The 22316-nt window shown below is 49.7% G+C and overlaps 2 protein-coding genes across 5 annotated transcripts in view; one reads left to right on the top strand and one right to left on the bottom strand.

Annotated features, from left to right (window-relative positions):
• SLC27A1 (solute carrier family 27 member 1) overlaps window positions 1-11746 on the bottom strand; it is a 35552-nt gene extending 23806 nt beyond the window's left edge. Inside the window, exons 1-2 of one of the 3 annotated variants that reach the window (XM_048832055.2) lie at window positions 11262-11746; window positions 2656-2823 (exon numbers count right to left, since the gene is read on the bottom strand). In XM_048832055.2, coding sequence (XP_048688012.2) covers window positions 2656-2822 — 167 coding nt within the window. In that variant the 5' untranslated portion in view covers window position 2823; window positions 11262-11746. The remainder of the gene's footprint in view (window positions 1-2655; window positions 2824-11261) is intronic. The other 2 variants (XM_048832057.2, XM_048832054.2) reach the window with 2 other exon arrangements.
• NXNL1 (nucleoredoxin like 1) lies at window positions 11360-19747 on the top strand. Of its 2 annotated transcripts, none has more exons than XM_048832061.2 (3): window positions 11360-11433; window positions 15716-16793; window positions 18357-19747. In XM_048832061.2, the coding sequence occupies exons 2-3, from the start codon at window positions 16468-16470 to the stop codon at window positions 18655-18657; spliced, it is 627 nt and encodes a 208-aa protein (XP_048688018.1). In that variant the 5' UTR covers window positions 11360-11433; window positions 15716-16467; the 3' UTR covers window positions 18658-19747. The 2 variants fall into 2 exon arrangements, with proteins under 2 accessions (XP_048688018.1, XP_048688019.1); XM_048832062.2 differs by lacking the exon at window positions 11360-11433 and adding an exon at window positions 12578-13405.
• Window positions 19748-22316: the final 2569 nt, after the last annotated feature.

The raw sequence follows: 22316 nt of genomic DNA, 5'->3' as shown, positions 1-22316 counted from the left end.
AAGGACTGGCCTGTCTCCCAAGATCTGAGAGAGTGACGGGTCGTCCTTCAGGATAGGTTGTAGATCCTTGATGATGCGTTGGAGAGGTTTTAGTTGGGGGCTGAAGGTGATGGCTAGTGGCGTTCTGTTATTTTCTTTGTTGGGCCTGTCCTGTAGTAGGTGACTTCTGGGTACGCTTCTGGCTCTGTCAATCTGTTTCTTCACTTCAGCAGGTGGGTATTGTAGTTGTAAGAATGCTTGATAGAGATCACTTGCCCCATAACCTCAGCCGTGCAGAACACAATGCCATCCACAACCTCAGAAACAATTCTGACATCATAATCAAAAAGGCTGAGAAAGGAGGTGCTGTCATGATCATGAATAGGTCGGAATATGAACAAGAGGCTGCTAGCCAGCTCTCCAACACCACTTTCTACAAGCCATTACCCTCTGATCCCACTGAGGGTTACCAAAAGAAACTACAGCATTTGCTCAAGAAACTCCCTGAAAAAGCACAAGAACAAATCCACACAAACACACCCCTGGAACCCCGACCTGGGGTATTCTATCTGCTACCCAAGATCCGTAAACCTGGAAATCCTGGACGCCCCATTATCTCAGGCATTGGCACCCTGACAGCAGGATTGTCTGGCTATGTAGACTCCCTCCTCTGGCCCTACGCTACCAGCACTCCCAGCTATCTTCGAGATACCACTGACCTCCTGAGGAAACTACAATACATCGGTGATCTTCCTGAAAACATCATCCTGGCCACTATGGATGTAGAAGCCCTCTACACCAACATTCCACACAAAGATGGACTACAAGCCGTCAGGAACTGTATCCCCGATAATGTCACGGCTAACCTGGTGGCTGAACTTTGTGACTTTGTCCTCACCCATAACTATTTCACATCTGGGGACAATGTATACCTTTAAATCAGCGGCACTGCTATGGGTACCCGCATGGCCCCACAGTATGCCAACATTTTTATGGCTGACTTAGAACAACGCTTCCTCAGCTTTTGTCCCCTAATGCCCCTACTCTACTTGCACTACATTGATGACATCTTCATCATCTGGACCCATGGAAAAGAAGCCCTTGAGGAATTCCACCATGATTTCAACAATTTCCATCCCACCATCAACCTCAGTCTGGACCAGTCCACACAAGAGATCCACTTCCTGGACACTACGGTGCTAATAAGCGATGGTCACATAAACACCACCCTATACCAGAAACCTACTAACTGCTATTCCTACCTACATGCCTCCAGCTTTCATCCAGACCACACCACACGATCCATTGTCTACAGCCAAGCTCTACGATACAACCGCACTTGCTCCAACCCCTTAGACAGAGACAAACACCTACAAGATCTCTATCAAGCATTCTTACAACTACAATACCCACCTGCTGAAGTGAAGAAACAGACTGACAGAGCCAGAAGCGTACCCAAAAGTCACCTACTACAGGACAGGCCCAACAAAGAAAATAACAGAACGCCACTAGCCATCACCTTCAGCCCCCAACTAAAACCTCTCCAACGCATCATCAAGGATCTACAACCTATCCTGAAGGACGACCCGTCACTCTCACAGATCTTGGGAGACAGGCCAGTCCTTGCTTACAGACAGCCCCCCAACCTGAAACAAATACTCAACAGCAACCACACAACAGAACCACTAACCCAGGAACCTATCCTTGTAACAAAGCCCTTTGCCAACTGTGTCCACGTATCTGTTCAGAGGACACCATCATAGGGCCTAATCACATCAGCCACACCATCAGAGGCTCATTCACCTGCACATCAACCAATGTGATATATGCCATCATGTGCCAGCAATGCCCCTCTGCCATGTACATTGGTCAAACTGGACAGTCTCTACGTAAAAGAATAAATGGACACAAATCAGATGTCAAGAATTAGAACATTCAAAAACCAGTTGAAGAACACTTCAATCTCTCTGGTCGCTCGATTACAGACCTAAAAGTGGCAATATTTCAACAAAAAACCTTCAAAAACAGAGTCCAACGAGAGCCTGCTGAATTGGAATTAATTTGCAAACTGGATACAATTAACTTAGGCTTGAATAGAGACTGGGAGTGGATGGGTATTTACACAAAGTAAAACTATTTCCTCATGTTTATTCCCCCCCCACACACACACACACATACTCTTCCTCAGAGTTCTTGTCAACTGCTGGAAATGGCCCACCTTGATTATCACTACAAAAGGTTCCCCACCCCCACTGGTAATAGCTCACCTTAAGTGATCACTCTGGTTACAGTGTGTATGGTAACACCTATTGTTTCATGTTCTCTATGTATATAAATCTCCCCACTGTATTTTCTTCCACTGAATGCAAATTAAACCTTGAAACATTCAAACTTAATGACACAAAACCAATTTATTATAAGTTCTTACTCTAAGCACCTTTCCTAACATTTCAGGAATTATAAGGTGGAAAGGTTTCAGCTAGGGTCCAGGAACATTATAGTCTCCGTAGGTATGTTTCCAACACTCTAGGTCATAATTCTCCTGCTATGCTGCTAATGCAAGTTGTTAGAGTTGAAATAGATACAGATTTATTGTTAGTAGTGAAAGGTTATTTTATGGAAACACAAAACCAACACATTACAGAATAAGATTAAGGCCCACAAAGCAATACTTACAAGAGATCCCTCAGAGCTGTCTTAAAGATGATACGGAGAAACCTCCATCCTCCGCTGCCAATGTAAACACCCAATGTGGCTGCCAGACTCCATGACCAGGGCACACCAAAAAAACGCATAAGCCCAAGCGAGCCCAGGGAAGCAGTGCAAACCCCAATCATGTGCATTCTAGAAAGAGAGAGAAGTTTAAATATGATCACTGCCAGACTCGACCCAGACCCCCTAACTGACCACAAACAAAAGTGCAGGGATACATCCCAGAAAGCAGATGCACAGAGCACTGTCCCCTCTAAGCTGTGCACGTGTGCGCGCACACTCAGATCCTAAACCCTGCGCACACAGCGAAGCACCAAGCACACAAAAAATGAAATACTACATTGGAGCCAGGCCAAAATATCATTTACGGACGACTTGACAGTGTTCAAAAGTATTTTGTTCTAGCTACTACTAGATTCTACTAGCTGGCAAGGGGGGGAAAGGAAAGGTGGTTAAATTTCCTTTTTTCTAAGTATTTAAAAATTACATTTATAAAATAACATGGTGTAAAACTATTATTATCACAAATTGCAAATAAAAACTTTTTAAATGCATAAGCATTTTACTCGCTTGGGCACATCTGCCTCATGGTGCACAAATTTGAACTCTGCTTCAAAAATTTGCACAGAAGAAATTTTTTCCCCACACAGCCCCGGTTACCTGCTGCGGTGCGGGTGGACCTCCTCGCACCCCCTGCCCAGCTCCCCTCCGCTCCGCCTCCCTGGGCCTGAGCATGAAGCCACCACTTGCTTCTCAGCCCCACCCCCGGCTTCCCACACGAACAGCTGATTTGCAGGAAGTGGGGGGGGGGGGGGGCGGCGGAGAAGCAGAGTGGGATGGTGCGTTCAGGGGAGGAGGCAGGCACCCACCAAATTCTCCCCGTGGGGGCTCCAGCCTCAGAGCACCCACGGAGTTAGTGCCTAAGGGGCCACTTTTGATGTGATCAGTGGGGGCAGCGGCCGCTCCCCCTGCTCCTCCCTAGCTATGCTACCCCACTCCTAGGAGCCAGAGGGACCTGCCGGATGCTTCCTGGGAGCCGCCCCAGGTAAGCACCACAGGGACTCCCCACCTCGCCCCCTGGCAGGTCCCTCTGGCTCTTAGGGGCAGGGTGGGGTGGGCATCCACTACGGTGGCCCACGAGACCCTCCTGCCCAGTTCTGGGGGCAGTCGGGGGATGGGGTGGATGGGGCAGGGGTCCCAGGTGGGGGGCGTCAAGGAACATGGGAGGTTGGATGGGGCAGGAGTCCCGGGGGGCGGGGGTAGGCCACGACCCCTTTGTGCGGTGAGGAGGGAACCAGACGTTAAGATTTTGGCAGCTCATCACTGGTCACAGGCCAAAATTATTACAACCCAGAACAGCTTTGAAATAGCAGTTTTCCAAACTAAATGAGGACATTTTGATACAGAATCTGGATTTAATTATATTTATTTCAATTACCAAAAAGACAAAAAATCATCACCAAACAAAATATTTTCTATGTGTCTAAAACTTGGTAAAAGTGGATGGCTTAAATGTATACCCCAAATTAAAAAACACAGTAAAAGAAATAAAAGAGAGCCAGCGTGGCTTATCAACCATGTAAAAGAAGCAGTGAGAGAGAAAAAGGCTTCTTTTAAAAAGTAGAAGTCAAATCCTAGTGAGGTAAATAGAAAGGAGCATAAACACTGCCAAATTAAATGTAAAAATGTAATAAGAAAAGCCAAAAAGGAGTTTGAAGAACAGCTAGCCAAAAACTCAAAAGGTAATAAAATGTTTTTTAAGTACATCAGAAGCAGGAAGCCTGCTAAACAACCAGTGTGGCCCCTGGACGATCGAGATACAAAAGGAGCACTTAAAGACGATAAAGTCATCGCAGAGAAACTAAACAAATTCTTTGCTTCAGTCTTCACAGCTGAGGATGTTAGGGAGAATCCCAAACCTGAGCCATCTTTTATAGGTGACAAATCTAAGGAATTGTCACAGATTGAAGTGTCACTAGAGGAGGTTTTGGAATTAATTGAGAAACTTAACAGTAACAAGTCACTGGGATCAGATGGCATTCACCCAAGAGTTCTGAAAGAACTCAGTTGTGAAATTCTGAAACTATTAACTATGGTTTGTAACCTGTCCTTTAAATCAGCTACTGTACCCAATGACTGGAAGACAGCAAATGTAACGCCAATATTTAAGAAGGGCTCTAGAGGTGATCCCGGCAATTACAGACCGGTAAGTCTAATGTCAGTACTGGGCAAATTAGTTGAAACAATAGTAAAGAATAAAATTATCAGAAACATAGAAGAACATAAACGGTTGTGCAAAAGTCAACATGGTTTCTGTAAAGGGAGGTCATGTCTTACTAATCTATTAGAGTTCTTTGAGGGGGTCAACAAACATGTTGGATCCAAGGGGGATCCCAGTGGACATAGTGTATTTAGATTTCCAGAAAGCCAAGGTCCCTCACCAAAGGCTGTTCTATAAATTAAGTTGTTATGGGATAAGAGGGAAGATCCTTTCATGGATTGAGAACTGGTTAAAAGAGAGGGAAAAAAAGGTTTAGGAATAAACAGTAAATTTTCAGAATGGAGAGGGGTAACTAGTGGTTCCCCAAGGGTCAGTCCTAAGATCAATCCTATTCAATTTATTCATAAATGATCTGGAGAAAGGGGTAAACAGTGAGGTGGCAAAGTTTGCAGATGATACTAAACTGCTCAAGTTTCAGAGGAACAGCCGTGTTAGTCTGTATTCGCAAAAAGAAAAGGAGTACTTGTGGCACCTTAGAGACTAACCAATTTATTTGAGCATGAGCTTTCGTGAGCTACAGCTCACTTCATCAGATGTATACCGTGGAAACTGCAGCAGACTTTATATACACACAGAGAATATGAAACAATACCTCCTCCCACCCCACTGTCCTGCTGGTAATAGCTCAAGACAGTTAAGACTAGGGGTCTCAAACATGAGGCCCACTGGGCTATTTCCTGCAGCCCGCCAAACAGCCTGCATCCCCGGGCCTACTTCCAGGCCAGGGGTGGGCAAACTACAGCCTGCAGGCCGAATCCGGCCTGTGTGATTGCCCTCCGTGGCCCCGCCAGCCCCGCGCTGCTCCCTGAAGCGGCCGGCACAACGTCCCTGCAGCGGGGTGGGTGGGGAGGGGCTCCTTGCATTGCCATGGCTTCCAGACACCGCCCCCCGCATCTCCCATTGGCCGGGAACAGGGAACCATGGCCAATGGGAACTTCGGGGGAGGTATCTGGAGGAGCAGCAAGGCAGAGCACTGAGCCTTGTGCCCTCGCAGGGACATGGTTCCGGCTGCTTCCAGGAGCAGACCAGCGCAGGGGCCAGGGGCCAGGGCAGGCAGGCAGGGAGCCTGCCCTGGTCCCAGTGCGTGCCGCTGCCACCCCGGAGCCCGCACCCCAAACTCCTCCTGCACCCCACACCCCAACTCCCTGCCCTGAGTCCCCTGCACCCCAACCCCCGCCGCACTCCACACCCCTCCTGCACCCCAACCCCATGCCCTGAGCCCCCCCGCCACACCCTTCACCCTGACCCCCTGCTGCACCCCAAACCCCTGTCCTGAGCCCCCTGCCACACCCCGCACCTCTCCTGCACCCCCTGGGGGCAGGGAGGGGGCAGAGTTAGGGTGGGGACTTAAGGGAAGGGGGTGGAATGGGGGCAGGGAAGGGGTGGGAAGAGGCGGGCCCTCATGGAAGGCTTGGGGGTCAGTGATGTGGCCCTCGGGCCAATGCACTAGTCCTCATGTGGCCCTCATGCTCATTTGAGTTTGAGACCCCTGGTTAAGACCAAAGCAGACTGTGAAGAACTTCAAAAAGATCTCACAAAACTAAGTGACTAGGCAACAAAATGGCAAATGAAATTTAATGTGGATAAATGTAAAGTAATGCACATTGGAAAATATAACCCCAACTATACATACAATATGATGGGGGCTAATTTAGCTACAACTAATCAGGAGAAAGATCTTGGAGTCATTGTGGATAGTCCTCTGAAGACGTCCATGCAGTGTGCAGCAGTGGTCAAAAAAGGAAATGGGATGTTAGGAATCATTTAAAAAGGGATAGAGAATAAGACGGAGAATATCTTATTGCCGTTATATAAATCCATGGAACACCCACATCTTGAATACTGCGTACAGATGTGGTCCCCTCATCTCAAAAAAGATAGACTGGCATTAGAAAAGGTTCAGAAAAGGGCAACTAAAATGATTAGGGGGTTGGAACGGGTCCCATATGAGGAGAGATTAAAGAGGCCAGAACTTTTCAGCTTGGAAAAGAGGAGACTAAGGGGGGGGGGGTATGATAGAGGTCTATAAAATCATGAGTGATGTGGAGAAAGTGAATAAGGAAAAGTTATTTACTTGTTCCCATAATATAAGAACTAGGGGCCACCAAATGAAATTAATGGGTAGCAGATTTAAAACAAATAAAAGGATATTCTTCTTCACTCAGCACACAGTCAACCTGCGGAACTCCTTGCCTGAGGAGGTTGTGAAGACTAGGACTATAACAGGGTTTAAAGAGAACTGGATAAATTCATGGAGATTAAGTCCATTAATGGTTATTAGCCAGGATGGGTAAGGAATGGTGTCCCTAGCCCCTGTTTGTCAGAGGGTGGAGATGGATGGCAGGAGAGAGATCACTTGATCATTACCTGTTAGGTTCACTCCCTCTGGGGCACCTGGCATTGGCCACTGTCGGTAGACAGGATACTGGGCTGGATGGACCTTTGGCCTGACCCAGTATGGCCATTATTATGTTCTTATGCTATTAGTCAATGAATTTGGGATGGGATTGGTGTGCCTATCATCTTGTGATGAAGAAGTCTCAGAAACATGTATATCTTAGAGTTTTATATTGCCACCCACTACCACAGTAACTGAGCACCTTTCATGTGAAGTCAATAGCAACAGCAAAATCCCTATTATACTTCATGGAATCTCTCGCACTTCTCCCTTCTCAAGGTAAAAACTCTGCTTGAGGTAGGATTTGTTGAGATTTTTTTTTAGGTTTTATGAATTTCCACTATATATTGATGGCAAGTTTTTACGTAAGAATGACCATACTGGGTCAGACCAATGGCCCATCTAGCCCGGTATCCTATCTTCCGACAGTAGCCAATGCCAGGTGCTTCAGTGTGGATGAACAGAACAGGCAATCATCAAGTGATCCAGCTATTGGATCGAAAGCAGTGTCAGAGTTGCAAGTGTCCTCCTTATAGTGAAAAAGCACTAGGAACTTTTGTAGTACCATGAATAGGGGGGAAAAATCCCATTGTAGCACCCATCCCATCCCCCAGTGCAGATGAGGAGCAGGAATGTGCATTATTTCCACCACGGGGTGGGCGGGGGGGAGGCGGGTGCAGGGAAAGTTTCCAGCATCTACAAGAGGCAGAGTAAGAGGGACATGTGAGAAAAATCCTCTCCAGTACCAATGGGAAACATCATCCAGACATTCATGTGGCTGCTTACACTATTCCAGGATGCTTCTTGCCCATCATAGGTACTGGTCTAATCCCTAGTATGGTCCACTCCTCACAGGTACCCTAGTCACTGCCCTAGACCGTTCAGGCATCTTACCACCCTCTCCGAGACACCACATGGGATCTCTCAGACTTCACACCCAGAAACTATGCCTCCCAACCCTCCCCACATCCACCACTGCGTCAGCCCCTTCAGGTTATATCCCCCCTCCCAAAGGGGTATGTCAGCACCCCTCAGATCTCACATACCTCTAGACATCATGTCAGCCCTACTCCTTCACAATCTCAAACCTCATCCATGCACCCTGCCACTATATTAGGGCCCTCCCACACCTTCCCTCCTAAGATCATGTCAGTTGGATTACTGAGCCTACCCCCATACTCCATTCCCTAGGGACCATGCCAAACCCCAACCCTCAAACTCAAACCCCTCCAGACCAACAGAGCCACCCACCCAGGGACACCATGTCCAGACCCACAGAGCCAGCCCTAAAGAAACTGCCACTTCTCCCTGATCTCGACCCCCACCCACTACTGTATCAACTACAGTGCCCAGACCCCTGACATTTACCCACTAGGGTTCCTAGGTCAGTCCCGCCACCTCTACCCCCAAACCTCTACCCACCGCCCCCGGGGCAGCCCCGCCACCTCTATCCCCGGTCCTGTGCCAGCCCCCCCCCCCCCCGACATCCACCCGCCACCCCCGGGGCAGCCCCGCCACCTCTATCCCCGGCCCTGTGCCAGCCCCCCCGCCCCGACATCCACCCGCCACCCCCGGGGCAGCCCCACCACCTCTATCCCAAGCCCTGTGCCAGCCCCCGCCACCCCCGACATCCACCCGCCACCCCCGGGGCAGCCCCACCACCTGTATCCCAAGCCCTGTGCCAGCCCCCCCCCCCGACATCCACCCGCCACCCCCAGGGCAGCCCCGCCACCTCTATCCCCGGCCCTGTGCCAGCCCCCCCCCGACATCCACCCGCCACCCCCGGGGCAGCCCCGCCACCTCTATCCCCGGCCCTGTGCCAGCCCCCCCGACATCCACCCGCCACCCCCGGGGCAGCCCCGCCACCTCTATCCCCGGCCCTGTGCCAGCCCCCCCGACATCCACCCGCCACCTCTATCCCCGGCCCTGTGCCAGCCCCCCCCCGACATCCACCCGCCACCCCCGGGGCAGCCCCGCCACCTCTATCCCCGGCCCTGTGCCAGCCCCCCCCCCAACATCCACCCGCCACCCCCGGGGCAGCCCCGCCACCTCTATCCCCGGCCCTGTGCCAGCCCCCCCCCCCCCCGACATCCACCCGCCACCCCCGGGGCAGCCCCCCCACCTCTATCCCCGGCCCTGTGCCAGCCCCCCCCCGACATCCACCCGCCACCCCCAGGGCAGCCCCGCCACCTCTATCCCCGGCCCTGTGCCAGCCCCCCCGACATCCACCCGCCACCCCCGGGGCAGCCCCACCACCTCTATCCCAAGCCCTCTGCCAGCCCCCCCCCCCGACATCCACCCGCCACCCCCGGGGCAGCCCCACCACCTCTATCCCAAGCCCTGTGCCAGCCCCCCCCCCGACATCCACCCGCCACCCCCAGGGCAGCCCCGCCACCTCTATCCCCGGCCCTGTGCCAGCCCCCCCCCGACATCCACCCGCCACCCCCGGGGCAGCCCCGCCACCTCTATCCCCGGCCCTGTGCCAGCCCCCCCGACATCCACCCGCCACCCCCGGGGCAGCCCCGCCACCTCTATCCCCGGCCCTGTGCCAGCCCCCCCGACATCCACCCGCCACCTCTATCCCCGGCCCTGTGCCAGCCCCCCCCCGACATCCACCCGCCACCCCCGGGGCAGCCCCGCCACCTCTATCCCCGGCCCTGTGCCAGCCCCCCCCCCGACATCCACCCGCCACCCCCGGGGCAGCCCCGCCACCTCTATCCCCGGCCCTGTGCCAGCCCCCCCGCCCCGACATCCACCCGCCACCCCCGGGGCAGCCCCGCCACCTCTATCCCCGGCCCTGTGCCAGCCCCCCCCCCCCCCGACATCCACCCGCCACCCCCGGGGCAGCCCCGCCACCTCTATCCCCGGCCCTGTGCCAGCCCCCCCCCCCCCCGACATCCACCCGCCACCCCCGGGACAGCCCTGCCACCTCTATCCCCGGCCCTGTGCCAGCCCCCCCCCGACATCCACCCGCCACCCCCAGGGCAGCCCCGCCACCTCTATCCCCGGCCCTGTGCCAGCCCCCCCGACATCCACCCGCCACCCCCGGGGCAGCCCCGCCACCTCTATCCCCGGCCCTGTGCCAGCCCCCCCGACATCCACCCGCCACCTCTATCCCCGGCCCTGTGCCAGCCCCCCCCCCGACATCCACCCGCCACCCCCGGGGCAGCCCCGCCACCTCTATCCCCGGCCCTGTGCCAGCCCCCCGACATCCACCCGCCACCCCCGGGGCAGCCCCGCCACCTCTATCCCAAGCCCTGTGCCAGCCCCCCCGCCCCGACATCCACCCGCCACCCCCGGGACAGCCCTGCCACCTCTATCCCCGGCCCTGTGCCAGCCCCCCCCCGACATCCACCCGCCACCCCCAGGGCAGCCCCGCCACCTCTATCCCCGGCCCTGTGCCAGCCCCCCCGACATCCACCCGCCACCCCCGGGGCAGCCCCGCCACCTCTATCCCCGGCCCTGTGCCAGCCCCCCCGACATCCACCCGCCACCTCTATCCCCGGCCCTGTGCCAGCCCCCCCCCCGACATCCACCCGCCACCCCCGGGGCAGCCCCGCCACCTCTATCCCCGGCCCTGTGCCAGCCCCCCGACATCCACCCGCCACCCCCGGGGCAGCCCCGCCACCTCTATCCCCGGCCCTGTGCCAGCCCCCCCCCCCCCCGACATCCACCCGCCACCCCCGGGGCAGCCCCGCCACCTCTATCCCCGGCCCTGTGCCAGCCCCCCCCCGACATCCACCCGCCACCTCTATCCCCGGCCCTGTGCCAGCCCCCCCCCCGACATCCACCCGCCACCCCCGGGGCAGCCCCGCCACCTCTATCCCCGGCCCTGTGCCAGCCCCCCCGACATCCACCCGCCACCCCCAACCCGGGGGACACCGCGCTCACCCGAACCTTTGCCGAGCTCCGACTCCCCCTCCCCGCTACCTGGCCACACTCCGACGGCTTCTGCCCGCGCGCCAGCCGCAGCCCCGCCCCGGAAACAGCCCGAGCTCCGCCCACGAAGGGCGGCCCCGAGAGGCGCACAGCCAGGCCATAGAGAGGGCGGCTAGAGTGGCCGGTGAGGGCGCACCGAGAGCCGCGGGGAAAAGCCGCGGGCAGAGCGAGCTCGGGACGGGAGGAGCACGAGAGCCGGGGGAGGGGAATGGGGATAGAGGGGCCGGAAGGAGGAGCATGGAGAGCCGAGGGAAGGGGACAGAGGAGCTGGAGGGGGAAACAAAGAGCCAGAGGAGGGGGGAACATAGTGAGCCTGGGCTGGGGGTTAGTGGGGCTGCAAGGAGGATAGAGAGGTTGGAGGGAGGAGCACGGGGAGGGGTAGGAGGGAGCATAGAGAGCTGGCGGGGGAGGGATAGAGGTTTGGAGGGCGGAGCATAGAGAGCTGGCGTGGTGGGGGATAGAAGGGCTGGAGGGAGGTGCGTGGAGAGCTAGAGGCGAGGATAGAGGTTGGAGGGAGGAGCATGGGGAGGGGATAGAAGGGCTGGAGGGAGGTGCACGGGGAGGGGTAGGAGGGAACATAGAGAGCTGGCGGGGGAGGGATAGAGGGTTGGAGGGAGGAGCATAGAGAGGTGGCGTGGTGGGGGATAGAAGGGCTTGAGGGAGGAGCATAGAGAGCTGGCGTGGTGGGGGATAGAAGGGCTTGAGGGAGGAGCATAGAGAGCTGGCGTGGTGGGGGATAGAAGGGCTTGAGGGAGGAGCATAGAGAGCTGGCGTGGTGGGGGATAGAAGGGCTTGAGGGAGGAGCATAGAGAGCTGGCGTGGTGGGGGATAGAAGGGCTTGAGGGAGGCGCATGGAGAGCTAGAGGCGAGGATAGAGGTTGGAGAGAGGAGCATGGGGAGGGGATAGAAGGGCTGGAGGGAGGAACATAGAGAACTGGCATGGTGGGGGATAGAGAGGTTGCAGGGAGGAGCTTGGGGAGGGGCTAGAGTAGTGATCTCCAAAATCACTTTTTGAATTTAAGGGCAACCCTGGATCTATTCCACCCCTTCCCTGAAGCCCCTCCACACTCGCTCCATCTCTCTCTCTCCATCACTTGCTCTCCCCTACCCTCACTCACTTTCACCAGGCTGGCAGAGGAGGGGGTGCAGGCTCTGAGCTGGAACCAAGGGGTTTGCAGTGTGGGAGGGGGCTCTGGGCTGAGCCTGGGGCAGGGGTTTGGAGAGCAGGAGGGGGCTCTGGGCTGGGGCAGAGTGTTGGGGTGCAGGAGTGGGTGGTGGTGCTTGCTCTGGGAGGGAGGTGAGTGCTTGGGGTGCAGGAGGGAGTTTGGGGTGCTGGCACCTGGAGGGGGCTCAGGGCTGGTTTGGGGTGCTGGGTCTGGGAGGCTGCCATTAAGTCTAACTTCCTGCCTACCCCGTCCACACGCCGCTCCCGGAAGGGGCCAATACACCCCTTGGGCGGAGGGAGGAATGGCACGTGGCTCCGCACACTACCCCTCTCTGCAAGCGCTGCCTCCGCAGGTCCCACTGGCCACAGCTCCCCGTTCCCGGCCAGTGGGAGCTGCGGGGGCGGTGCTTGCAGGCAGGAGCAGTGTGTGGATGGAGACCCCTGTCACCCTGGCTGCGGGGCTGCGCTGGCCGCTTCAGGGAGCGGTGTGGGGCCGGGGCAGGTAGGGAGCCTCTCTTAGCAGCAGCCCCGCTGCACTGCGGGAGATCACGATCAACTGGGAGATCCTCTAGGATCGACCCATCAGTGGCCACTGGGATAGAGGGACTGGAAGGAGGAGCATAAAGGGGCTGGAGGGAGAAAGGGCTGAAAGGAGGAGCACAGAGCACCTGGTGGGCGGGGCTGGAGGGAGGACTATACAGGGGCGAGCTGGGATAGCGTTTTTGGTTTTCCTGGGTCAGGCCTTTCTGCTGGAAATGGCACTTGCTCCAGACACACTGCAGCAACCCTTCCCCTTGGCCTAGCTCTACAGGCCTGTGTACAGGCATCTGGCAGGGCCCAAAGCTAATGCAGAGCAGAGGTGCATCATGCGCTTCTGGTGGGCACCCCAAGCTGGTGATGCACATAGCAAACAATGGGACCGTTTCCAAAGGTGACTGAAATAATCCAGAACAGAGTTACAGCTAGGAAAACAAAAAAGCTTAAAACATTTTGTGGGCTGTGTATTTGTGGTGAGTTTAGGTGTTCCCCTTATCAGATTCCCCCAGAGCTACACTGATTCCCTTTCATTCTCAAACACAAAATATATGAATATGCAGAGCTCATAGGACCAGATTCTGATATCAAAATGGAATAAATGAAGAGTAATTCCATCTAAATTAGTGACTTTACTTCTGAGTTACACAGATATAATTGCATTCAGAATCTGGTCTGTGGGGGATTTCCTTTTTTTGTTTAAAAATGGGAGTAACGATGCTGCCTCTGGTGGGACACAACTGAGAGTATCAATTCAGGACAAATTACTTAGAGCAGGGCAGTTACAGCCCAAGGCTGGGTTTCCTTTACCATTAAGGCACACCAAACCAGCCAAACAGAGAGGACTTCGGTCTCACCCCACTGGCTAACCATAAGTACAAGCAGTTCCCTTAGACACTCCAGTTTCCCAGTATCACCACCAGTACCACTTGTTATGGGGATAAATGGTTATGAAAACCAATACCCCAGTAAAAGAAAAAAAAGCGTTCTCCGGATCCCAAAGGACCAAGCCCCAGAACCAGGTCAATATACAAGTCAGATCTTACTGACAATCATGCTGTTGCCAATTCTTTAGAATCTAAAATCTAAAGGTTTATGCATAAAAGAAATATAGATGAGAGCTAAAATTGATTGTGCTTTCTTTGTTCCAACCAAAAAACTGTTGTAGCCAGCATTGCAAGGTATTTACATGCCAGATATGCTAAACATTCGTATGCCCCTTCATGCTTTGGCCACCATTCCAGAGGGCATGCTTCCATGCTGATGACGCTTGTTAAAAAATAATGCGTTAATTAAATTTGTGACTGAACTCCTTGGGGGAGAATTGTATGTCTCCTGTTCTGTGTTTTATCCACATTCTGCCATATATTCCATGTTATAGCAGTCTCTGATGACGACCCAGCATGTTGTTCATTTTAAGAACATTTTCACTGCAGATCTGACAACATGCAAAGAAGATACCAATGTGAGATTTCTAGAGATAGCTACAGCATTCGACCCAACATTTAAGAATCTGAAATGCCTTCCAAAATGTGAGAGGGACCAGGTGTAGAGCATGCTTTTTAAAAGAACAACACTCTGATGCAGGAACTAAAGAACCCAAACCACCAAAAAAGAAAATCAACATTCTGCTGCTGGCATCTGACTCGGATGGTGAAAATGAACATCCAGCTTTGGATTGTTATTGAGCAGAACCCATCATCAGCATGGACACATGTCCTCTGGAATGGTGGTTGAAGCATGAAGGGACATATGAATCTTTAGCGCATCTGGCATGTAAATATCTTGCAATGCCGGCTACAACAATGCCCTGTGAACGCTTGTTCTCACTTTCAGGTGACGTAAACAAGAAGCGGGCAGCATTGTCTCCTGAACATGTAAACACACTTGTTTGTCTGAGCGATTGGCTGAACAAGAAGTAGGACTGAGTGGACTTGTAGGCTCTAAAGTTTATCATTGTTTTATTTTGAATGCAGTTATTTTTTGTGCATAATTTACATTTGTAAATTCAACTTTCATGATAAAGAGATTGCACTACAGTACTTGTATTAAGTGAACTGAAAAATACTATTTCTTATTTTTACAGTGCAAATATTTATAATAAAAAAATAAAGTGAGCACTGTATACTTTGTATTCTGTGTTGAAATTGAAATATATTTGAAAATGTGGAAAACATGCAACAATATTTAAATAAATGGTATTCTATTGTTTAACAGTGCGATTAATCACAATTGGTTTCTTTAATCGCTTGACAGCCCTAACTGTATGTATTAAACAGTATTTGAAAATCAGTTATTTTTACCTGCCAAATCTTGAGTCTAGGGTTCTTTGTTTTCCTGCCAGAACAACTGATATCATAATCACCTAAAACAAATATTTCTCTGCAGTTCCACCTTTACTTTAGGTGTTTGTGATCTCAGTAGCAAGAGCAACAACTCTGAGGTCAAGATTTTGCAAGTGGATATAAAACAGATTCTCTAATATTTTATTTTACGAGGTATTAAACTCCATATATCTTTGGCATAAGCTTATCATATAGCACTGAACACAGCTGGAGCTTACCTATTATATACAATATTGTATAAACTTATTAGGCTAGCATGTTATTGATTTGAGATCTTAAAACAGTTTTTCATGTTAATACTAATTCCTCTTTAAAGATCATGAGCATAGTGGACCCAAACTCTTTTTTCTCTTTTTAAATAGAGAATTTTTCTGTCCTCTTGAAGAGAGGTTATATGCAAGTACAGATGACGGAAATCAGATTCACAAAAGCAATGCACAGGGTTGTCATTGAATATCTTCATTTAAGAATATCCTCAGTGGCATACCAGAGATTGTAAAGATGCTCCCCTTCTCTCCTGCTTCCTTTAGCAACAACCATCCCCCCATCCTGCTTTCCTACCAGGGAATTGTTACAGCTTGTACCAATGACAGATCCTGGTGCATTTCTGTGATCGTTTAACAGCTGCTCTGAATGGCCCCACAGGAGCAGGTCAACAGTTTAAGAAGATTAAAGAAGTCTTTGCAGAGTTTGATGTGTCAGATACTATTAATAGGCTGGGAGATGAAGCACAACAGGAAGACTATTGGATGTACTGTAAACCCAGGCAGAGACTAAGCAGCAGCAGGACTGGTGCATTTTGTGACAGCATTGTGAAGGGAACAGTATGTAGAAGGAAAGGAGTACTTGTGGCACCTTAGAGACTAACCAATTTATTTGAGCATGAGCTTTCGTGAGCTACTCTTACTGACAAACTCCTGGAGGCAAACAAATTTCATGAGGGGACGTTACAGGGTGGAGGTTCCCTGAAGAGGCTGTGCAATCTTTCCTCACACTGAATTCCCAGACATAGGGATGGAATCCTGCCTTCATTGCAAAAGAGTCTTAAATTGATCAGTTGTAATTACTTATTAACTAACCTTTTATCAGCCTGATCTCCTAGGCTTAGCTAGCCATGGTTTCCCTTTTCATTGGGAAGATCCTGATTACAAACAACAAGGACTGTGATGAAGTGGACACTGAGAGTGAACTTAGCCAGAGACTGGATAACAAAGTGATGCTGCTGTATTTTGGATCTGGTGAATGCACTCGATGCCAGGAGTTTTCACCTGTCCTCAAAGATTTCTTTGTGAGACTCACGGATGAATTTTATGTGGAAAGGGCTTCCCAGCTGGTCCTGGTATACGTGTCTCAGGATGAGACAGAGGAGAAGCAAGAAAAGTTCCTGAAGACTATGCCCAAAAGGTGGCTGTTCTTACCCTTCCAGGATGAGTTCAAAAGGTAAGATCTTAATAAACCAACAAGACAGATAATTTAATCTAATCAGACACAGATAACAGTTCACAACAGACACACAGATGATAGCATAGTACTTTGCACTTATCTAGCACTCTTTATCTGTAGAAGGAGTTGGGTCCCCATTATTATAGATGGAGAAACTGAAGCTCAGCAAGGGGAAGTGAGTTGTCTAAGGCCACACAGTGAGTCAAAGGGGCATAGCCAGAATTAGAAATCAGGAGTTCTGACTCCCAGTCCCAAGATCACACTGCTAGATCCAGCTGTCCCTAGGTTGAGGTTTCAGATTCACGGTAGCACATGTATTTTAAAAGTCTGTTTGGTGGATTATTATTGGCAATCTTTGTGAAAGGAGTGAGTTTTAAGGGTGGTTTGAACAAAGAGTGGGGAGAGATTCCAGTCGTACGAGAGGGAAAAGAATACAAAGTGGGTGTAATGAGAAGGGAGGCTTTGGAGAAATATAGACAGCAGGAATAAATAAAGCTGGATCAGCATCAGTGCAGTTTGTCTACAACAAACTCTTCTCTGTGAGAACCAGTATTGTCCAAAGGACTTAGCATCAGAGTACCTTGATTCTATTCTTATCTCTGCCACTGACTCGCTGTGTGGTCTTCGCCAAGTTTTTCAACCCTCCTGCCTATTTGTTGCTTTGCAAAATGGAGAAAATACTGTACTTTATCATTTTGCAAAGCTCATTGTTACCTGGGTGAAGTGAGCTAGGTATGTACAGGGAGCTAGATAAGTACAAAGTGTTTTGTTATAGTTGTTTTTAAGCAGCTTTTTGATATATTCCTAAGGAGTCAGAGCCATAAAGGCTCATCTAGTGCTGTGATTTCCAGATCCTCAAAGCTTTGTTACAATCGGTGTTTTCTGGCAATCTGGATACTGAGTGTTTTGTGTTCTTTTACAGTGCCTGTTTATTTCTTGCTCTTAAAAGGATCCAACACAGTGATTGTCCCACCGGGCTGCTTGTGAGACACTAGAAAACATGTAAAGCAAAATATTGTACCCACATTAGTGGCAGAATAAGCAGCAATGTAAATAGTAGTTGATTTCGAATGCTCCCTGCCCACTTGACAATAAACCTGAGCATGTTACAGCTTAAACGCTTCCTATGAATTTTAACTATTTAGTTCTTACTTCCCTCTGTGTGGCGGGTCATTGAAATTAGCCCCATTTGCTGGCACAGAGAGGGGAAGTGACCTGCTCAAGTCTGTACACAGAGTCATTATGAGAAGTAGGACAAGAAAGCAGGATTTCTAGCTCACGTCCAGTTCATAGACCCATTCCCATGTTGCCCATAAGGGTCAGGAGTGTTTTCCTTCCCAGAGAAGATACTGTACACGTCATGCAATTAATCACCTAAAAAGGAGGTTTGGAAACTCACCCCACAATGCGGTAGCAGGAGGGGCAGCAGCAGCATGGGTATCCCCAGCAGCATGGATATCCCCAGCACTCTTCCCAGCAGAAGGGATATAATGTCTTCAGTGGCTTGCCATGGAGCTCTGGGCTTTGTGATTTAAGGTTTCTTCCCTTGTTGATTTCCAGGGAGCTGGAGTTGAGGTTTGCTGTGTCCAACACACCTGTAGTGGTGGTGCTGAAGCCAAGCGGGGAGGTGATTGCTGGGAATGCTGTGGAGGAGATCAGGTGCTTGGGCACTGCCTGTTTCAAGAACTGGCAAGAGGCCGCTGAGCTAGTTGACAGGAGCTTTCTCTTGGCAGAGGACTTTGATGACTTGGCCAAGAGGAGCATCACCGATCCCATCCGCCGCCTCAAGTACAAGCTGGACAAGAAGACAAGGAAAAAGAAGGAGAAAGAGGAAGTGCTCTGTCCTGATATGGAATTATGAAGTTACAGCAGTACATACATTTGCTAGGCTTTTGGTTATCCTAAAACAGGAGCCTAGAGACTCGCTGTCAAAACTCTCCAGACTCAAGGGGGTAGCTTTACTGGAGCACAAGTTAGTATAGACATTTGTATCTTCACAAAGTCTCAGGATCTCAGTGGCAACTGGAGGATTCTGAACAGGGAACAACATGTGGCTGGGGAGATGAGAGAGCCATGCCAGGATTAAAGATGCAGCCTGAGGGGAGGTTTCAGAGTGGTAGCAAAAAGAACGAGGAGTACTTGTGGCACCTTAGAGACTAACAAATTTATTTGAGCATAAGCTTTTGTGAGCTAAAGCCCACTTCATCAGATGCATGCAGGAGAGAATAGGCATTTCCTTTTCCTCACTGACATCTATTCATATAATAATAGGTCTGTTTATATTATAACGGGGACATTATTGGACAGAAAGCCCCAGAGAACATTTCCTCCTGTTCTCACACTCTCTTTTTTCCCTTTATTGCCTAGAGAGTTTCTGTTAGCAGCAAGCACATTAATGACAGTCTGGCTGTATCAGCTCTCACATTTTGATTTCTTGACCTAAAGAATCTAAACCTACCTTAGTGAAAGTCTCACATTGAGATCTCAGCCATTCATTTACCTAGAAATTAGCCAGAAAATGAACTACTACAGAAGAGCAGACTGGCTTTCAGAAATACTGCTCTGCACAATAAAGCAATTGGTAATTCACCAAAAAAAGTGAGGAAGACATTTTAATTTTTAAAAACAATAGTGTATATATGGATTGCTATTAATGTGTTATGCACAGACCACTAAAAGGACTATGAACCAAATCCTCCTGTGAAACAGGTGAACTGACCAACACATTTTACTTGTTATGGACCCAGGTGATACTGGTGTGAGTGACAGTTTCTGATTCACCTTGCATATCACTGGTAACATTATGCAGTTTAAAGTTCTAGAACATGTTAATTTCAGTGCTGCTGAATGGATTTTTTCCCCACCATCGTTTGATTTTTATGTTCAGTGATGCTGATGCACCCCTCCAGGGCTATGTGAAATAATAAATAAACCATAGTTTTAGTCTCTAATCTGTGTTGCCATCTACTGGTAGTAAGTAGCAATTGCTGAATACCTGTCTGTCACAAATGAGGGCATGACTGACAATTTACAATCATTTTAGCATCTTTTAGGCAACTCCTTTTTACTCTTTTGTGCTAACTAGAACCTCATTCAAAATTGAGGCATTTCATTACTATGGGTCTAATAAGGGATTAGAAACTACTTTTCTTTTTTTGCCACAGGAGCAACTAGGACTGAATCCTGTTTTAGTTAGCCCATGATTTAACAAGGCACAGTCTCAAGGAAGCCTGCAATGAGAGATCTTTGACTGCCCCTTTCCAAATTACTACCTGTGGCCTCACTCATTAACTACCCAGGTTGAATTAAAATAGTTTTGTATGCAGGCAATTGCTTTAGACAGCTAGGCTAATAAATAACCTAGTCCCTATTATCTCAGTTCTAATACATAGGATAACTCAAGACTTCAGCAGCTGAGTCAGCAGAGAGAATGGACACAACTCCAATCCTGCTATCTGGTTGCACCCATAACTCCAACTGCTCGGCACCTCTGGAAATCAAGCCACTTAGATAGCTGTGTAAATAAAAACTTAGGTGCCTACATTTAGGCATCAGTGTTTGAAAATTTTGGCCTAAGTGACCTGACCACAATAAACTCACGGAAGAGCAGGGAATAGAACCCAGTAATCTTGCATTTCAGTCCCCTGATTTTATATTCTTAAATTGCCCAGCAGGCCAGTTTAAATAGCCTGAATGAATAAATGAAAGAATTGAAAGAAGGTGTGTTTCTAGTGAAGACAGAGAGAGGCATAAGGCAGGACCAGCCTGTTCAACTTGTTTTCTCTTTTAATCCTCCCTCTATTTACCTAGCAAGGCTGGCAGGTAGAAGGGAAAAGGGGGAGGAAAAATGTAAACTGAAGGGGTGCCACCCTCAGCTCTAACACTATGCAAGTCCTGCCTGGTCTGTAAAAGGAGTGTATCTGTAGACTTGCTATATTTCTGATATTCTAGGATACAAAGAGGAAAATAATGAAACAGAATATCATGTGGATTTTGATATTCTGTGTAAATGACCTGTTGCATCTTATTATTTCTCAACTGTCTGGTCATCAGCAGGGCCAGAGTACCTCACAAAATGTATCTGAAAAGGAAACCATTTCAAAGTGTGATTAAAGGTTACTTGAGAGAACAATATGTTCAGCATCCAGTTCACTGTCTTTGAGACATTTTCTGTGTTCTGTACAGCACTTTGGTGCTTAATAAATAGATAAAAATAAAAACATTTGGGATGAAGTAGCTTTGGGATGAGAGATACTGGACTTCCTGATCCACTCCAAGTCTCAGATAAAGCAATGTACCAAGTTACTTAGGTCACTGTACAACAACAGGTGATTATACCAATATAATTTTAAACCCCTCTAAATTAAAAATCAAGAAACAAAAATATTACTGTATGGGAGGAGGAAAAGGATAATGGTTTTATACACAGACCCACACCTACCTATCTAAAGACTGCCAGTATTAGTGTTATGGCTACTAATTAGCATCCATAGTGCTTCCCATTCTCCAAGCATTGTGATGCTATTGAAAAGACACTCTCTACTTGAATTCATGTCAGCTTAAAAAAATAGTAAAAAACATTTTCAAGTGCTGTACCGACTCATGACTCCCTCTGCTAATTTTTGCAGTTTTACAAACATATTTTCCAATGTTTCTTTCCTTTGTTACTGTTTGAAAAAAGGACAAGTACAACTATACAATGGAAATGGAACAACTATACAAAAGAAAAGTGAACCTGACAAAAGGCAAAGTGCTGGCATGCTGATGAAGAGAACCATTTGTTTGCTCTAACCTTTTTCTGTTACAGGCTCTGAGGAGTTACTTGTGACAATAGCAGGGGCACAGTTTTCTGAGAGAAGTGTGATTTAAGTGAACAGTGCCACTTTAACTAATGACTCCTTCTGGCACAGCCTGGAGGGCTGTCAACACTGTATTTCAAAAATAAGGGACTGTTTCTTAGCACCCCACCCCTCCTCCTGATATTATCATTATTATTATTAAGAAGAAGAACTCATCTACATTTGCTAGGAGTGTTTCTTGCTGCTTTTTGCAGCATTCGGCAACTCCCGATCTTGTTGTACATAGACGAAAAATAAGGGACATCCCTTGTAATAAGGGACTGTTGGCAACCCTAGGCACAGGGCCAACTTTAAATCAACTTGCCACTGTCTAGACAGCAGCCAAGGTACAGAATTGACTGTGGATGCTCCACCTACTGAGCAAACATGCTATTGCACCCTGTACCCACTCCGAAACAGCAGAGAAGCCTGGCTGCAAATCCTGCTAAAATGAGATTACAGTAGTTGAGCCGCATGGGCATAAGTATGTGTGTTGTTGTGTGAGGTCATTTCAGGATAATTAGGGTTCAGCTCACACAAGTTAGTGGGAAAGACACTTTCATGCTAAGTTTGGCTCATGGGGGCTTTCCAGGGAAAGAGTGTGACTGCAAGTGACGCCAAGATCCAACTACTGTACTTGACACCTCGGTTAAGCTATCCAAGATCCAGAAAGACAACAAGG

This window comes from Caretta caretta, chromosome 20 (genome assembly GCF_965140235.1).
Source record: "Caretta caretta isolate rCarCar2 chromosome 20, rCarCar1.hap1, whole genome shotgun sequence".
Taxonomy (NCBI): Eukaryota; Metazoa; Chordata; order Testudines; family Cheloniidae; genus Caretta; species Caretta caretta.
Note: the sequence above shows the minus strand (reverse complement) of the source record. Positions and strands in the feature narration are given on the sequence as shown.

Coding starts and splice junctions, on each gene's coding strand:
- NXNL1 (XM_048832061.2), top strand. CDS start 16,468: ATGGTTTCCCTTTTCATTGGGAAGATCCTGATTACAAACAACAAGGAC. Junction 16,794..18,356: donor TTCCAGGATGAGTTCAAAAG/GTAAGATCTTAA, acceptor GTTGATTTCCAG/GGAGCTGGAGTTGAGGTTTG.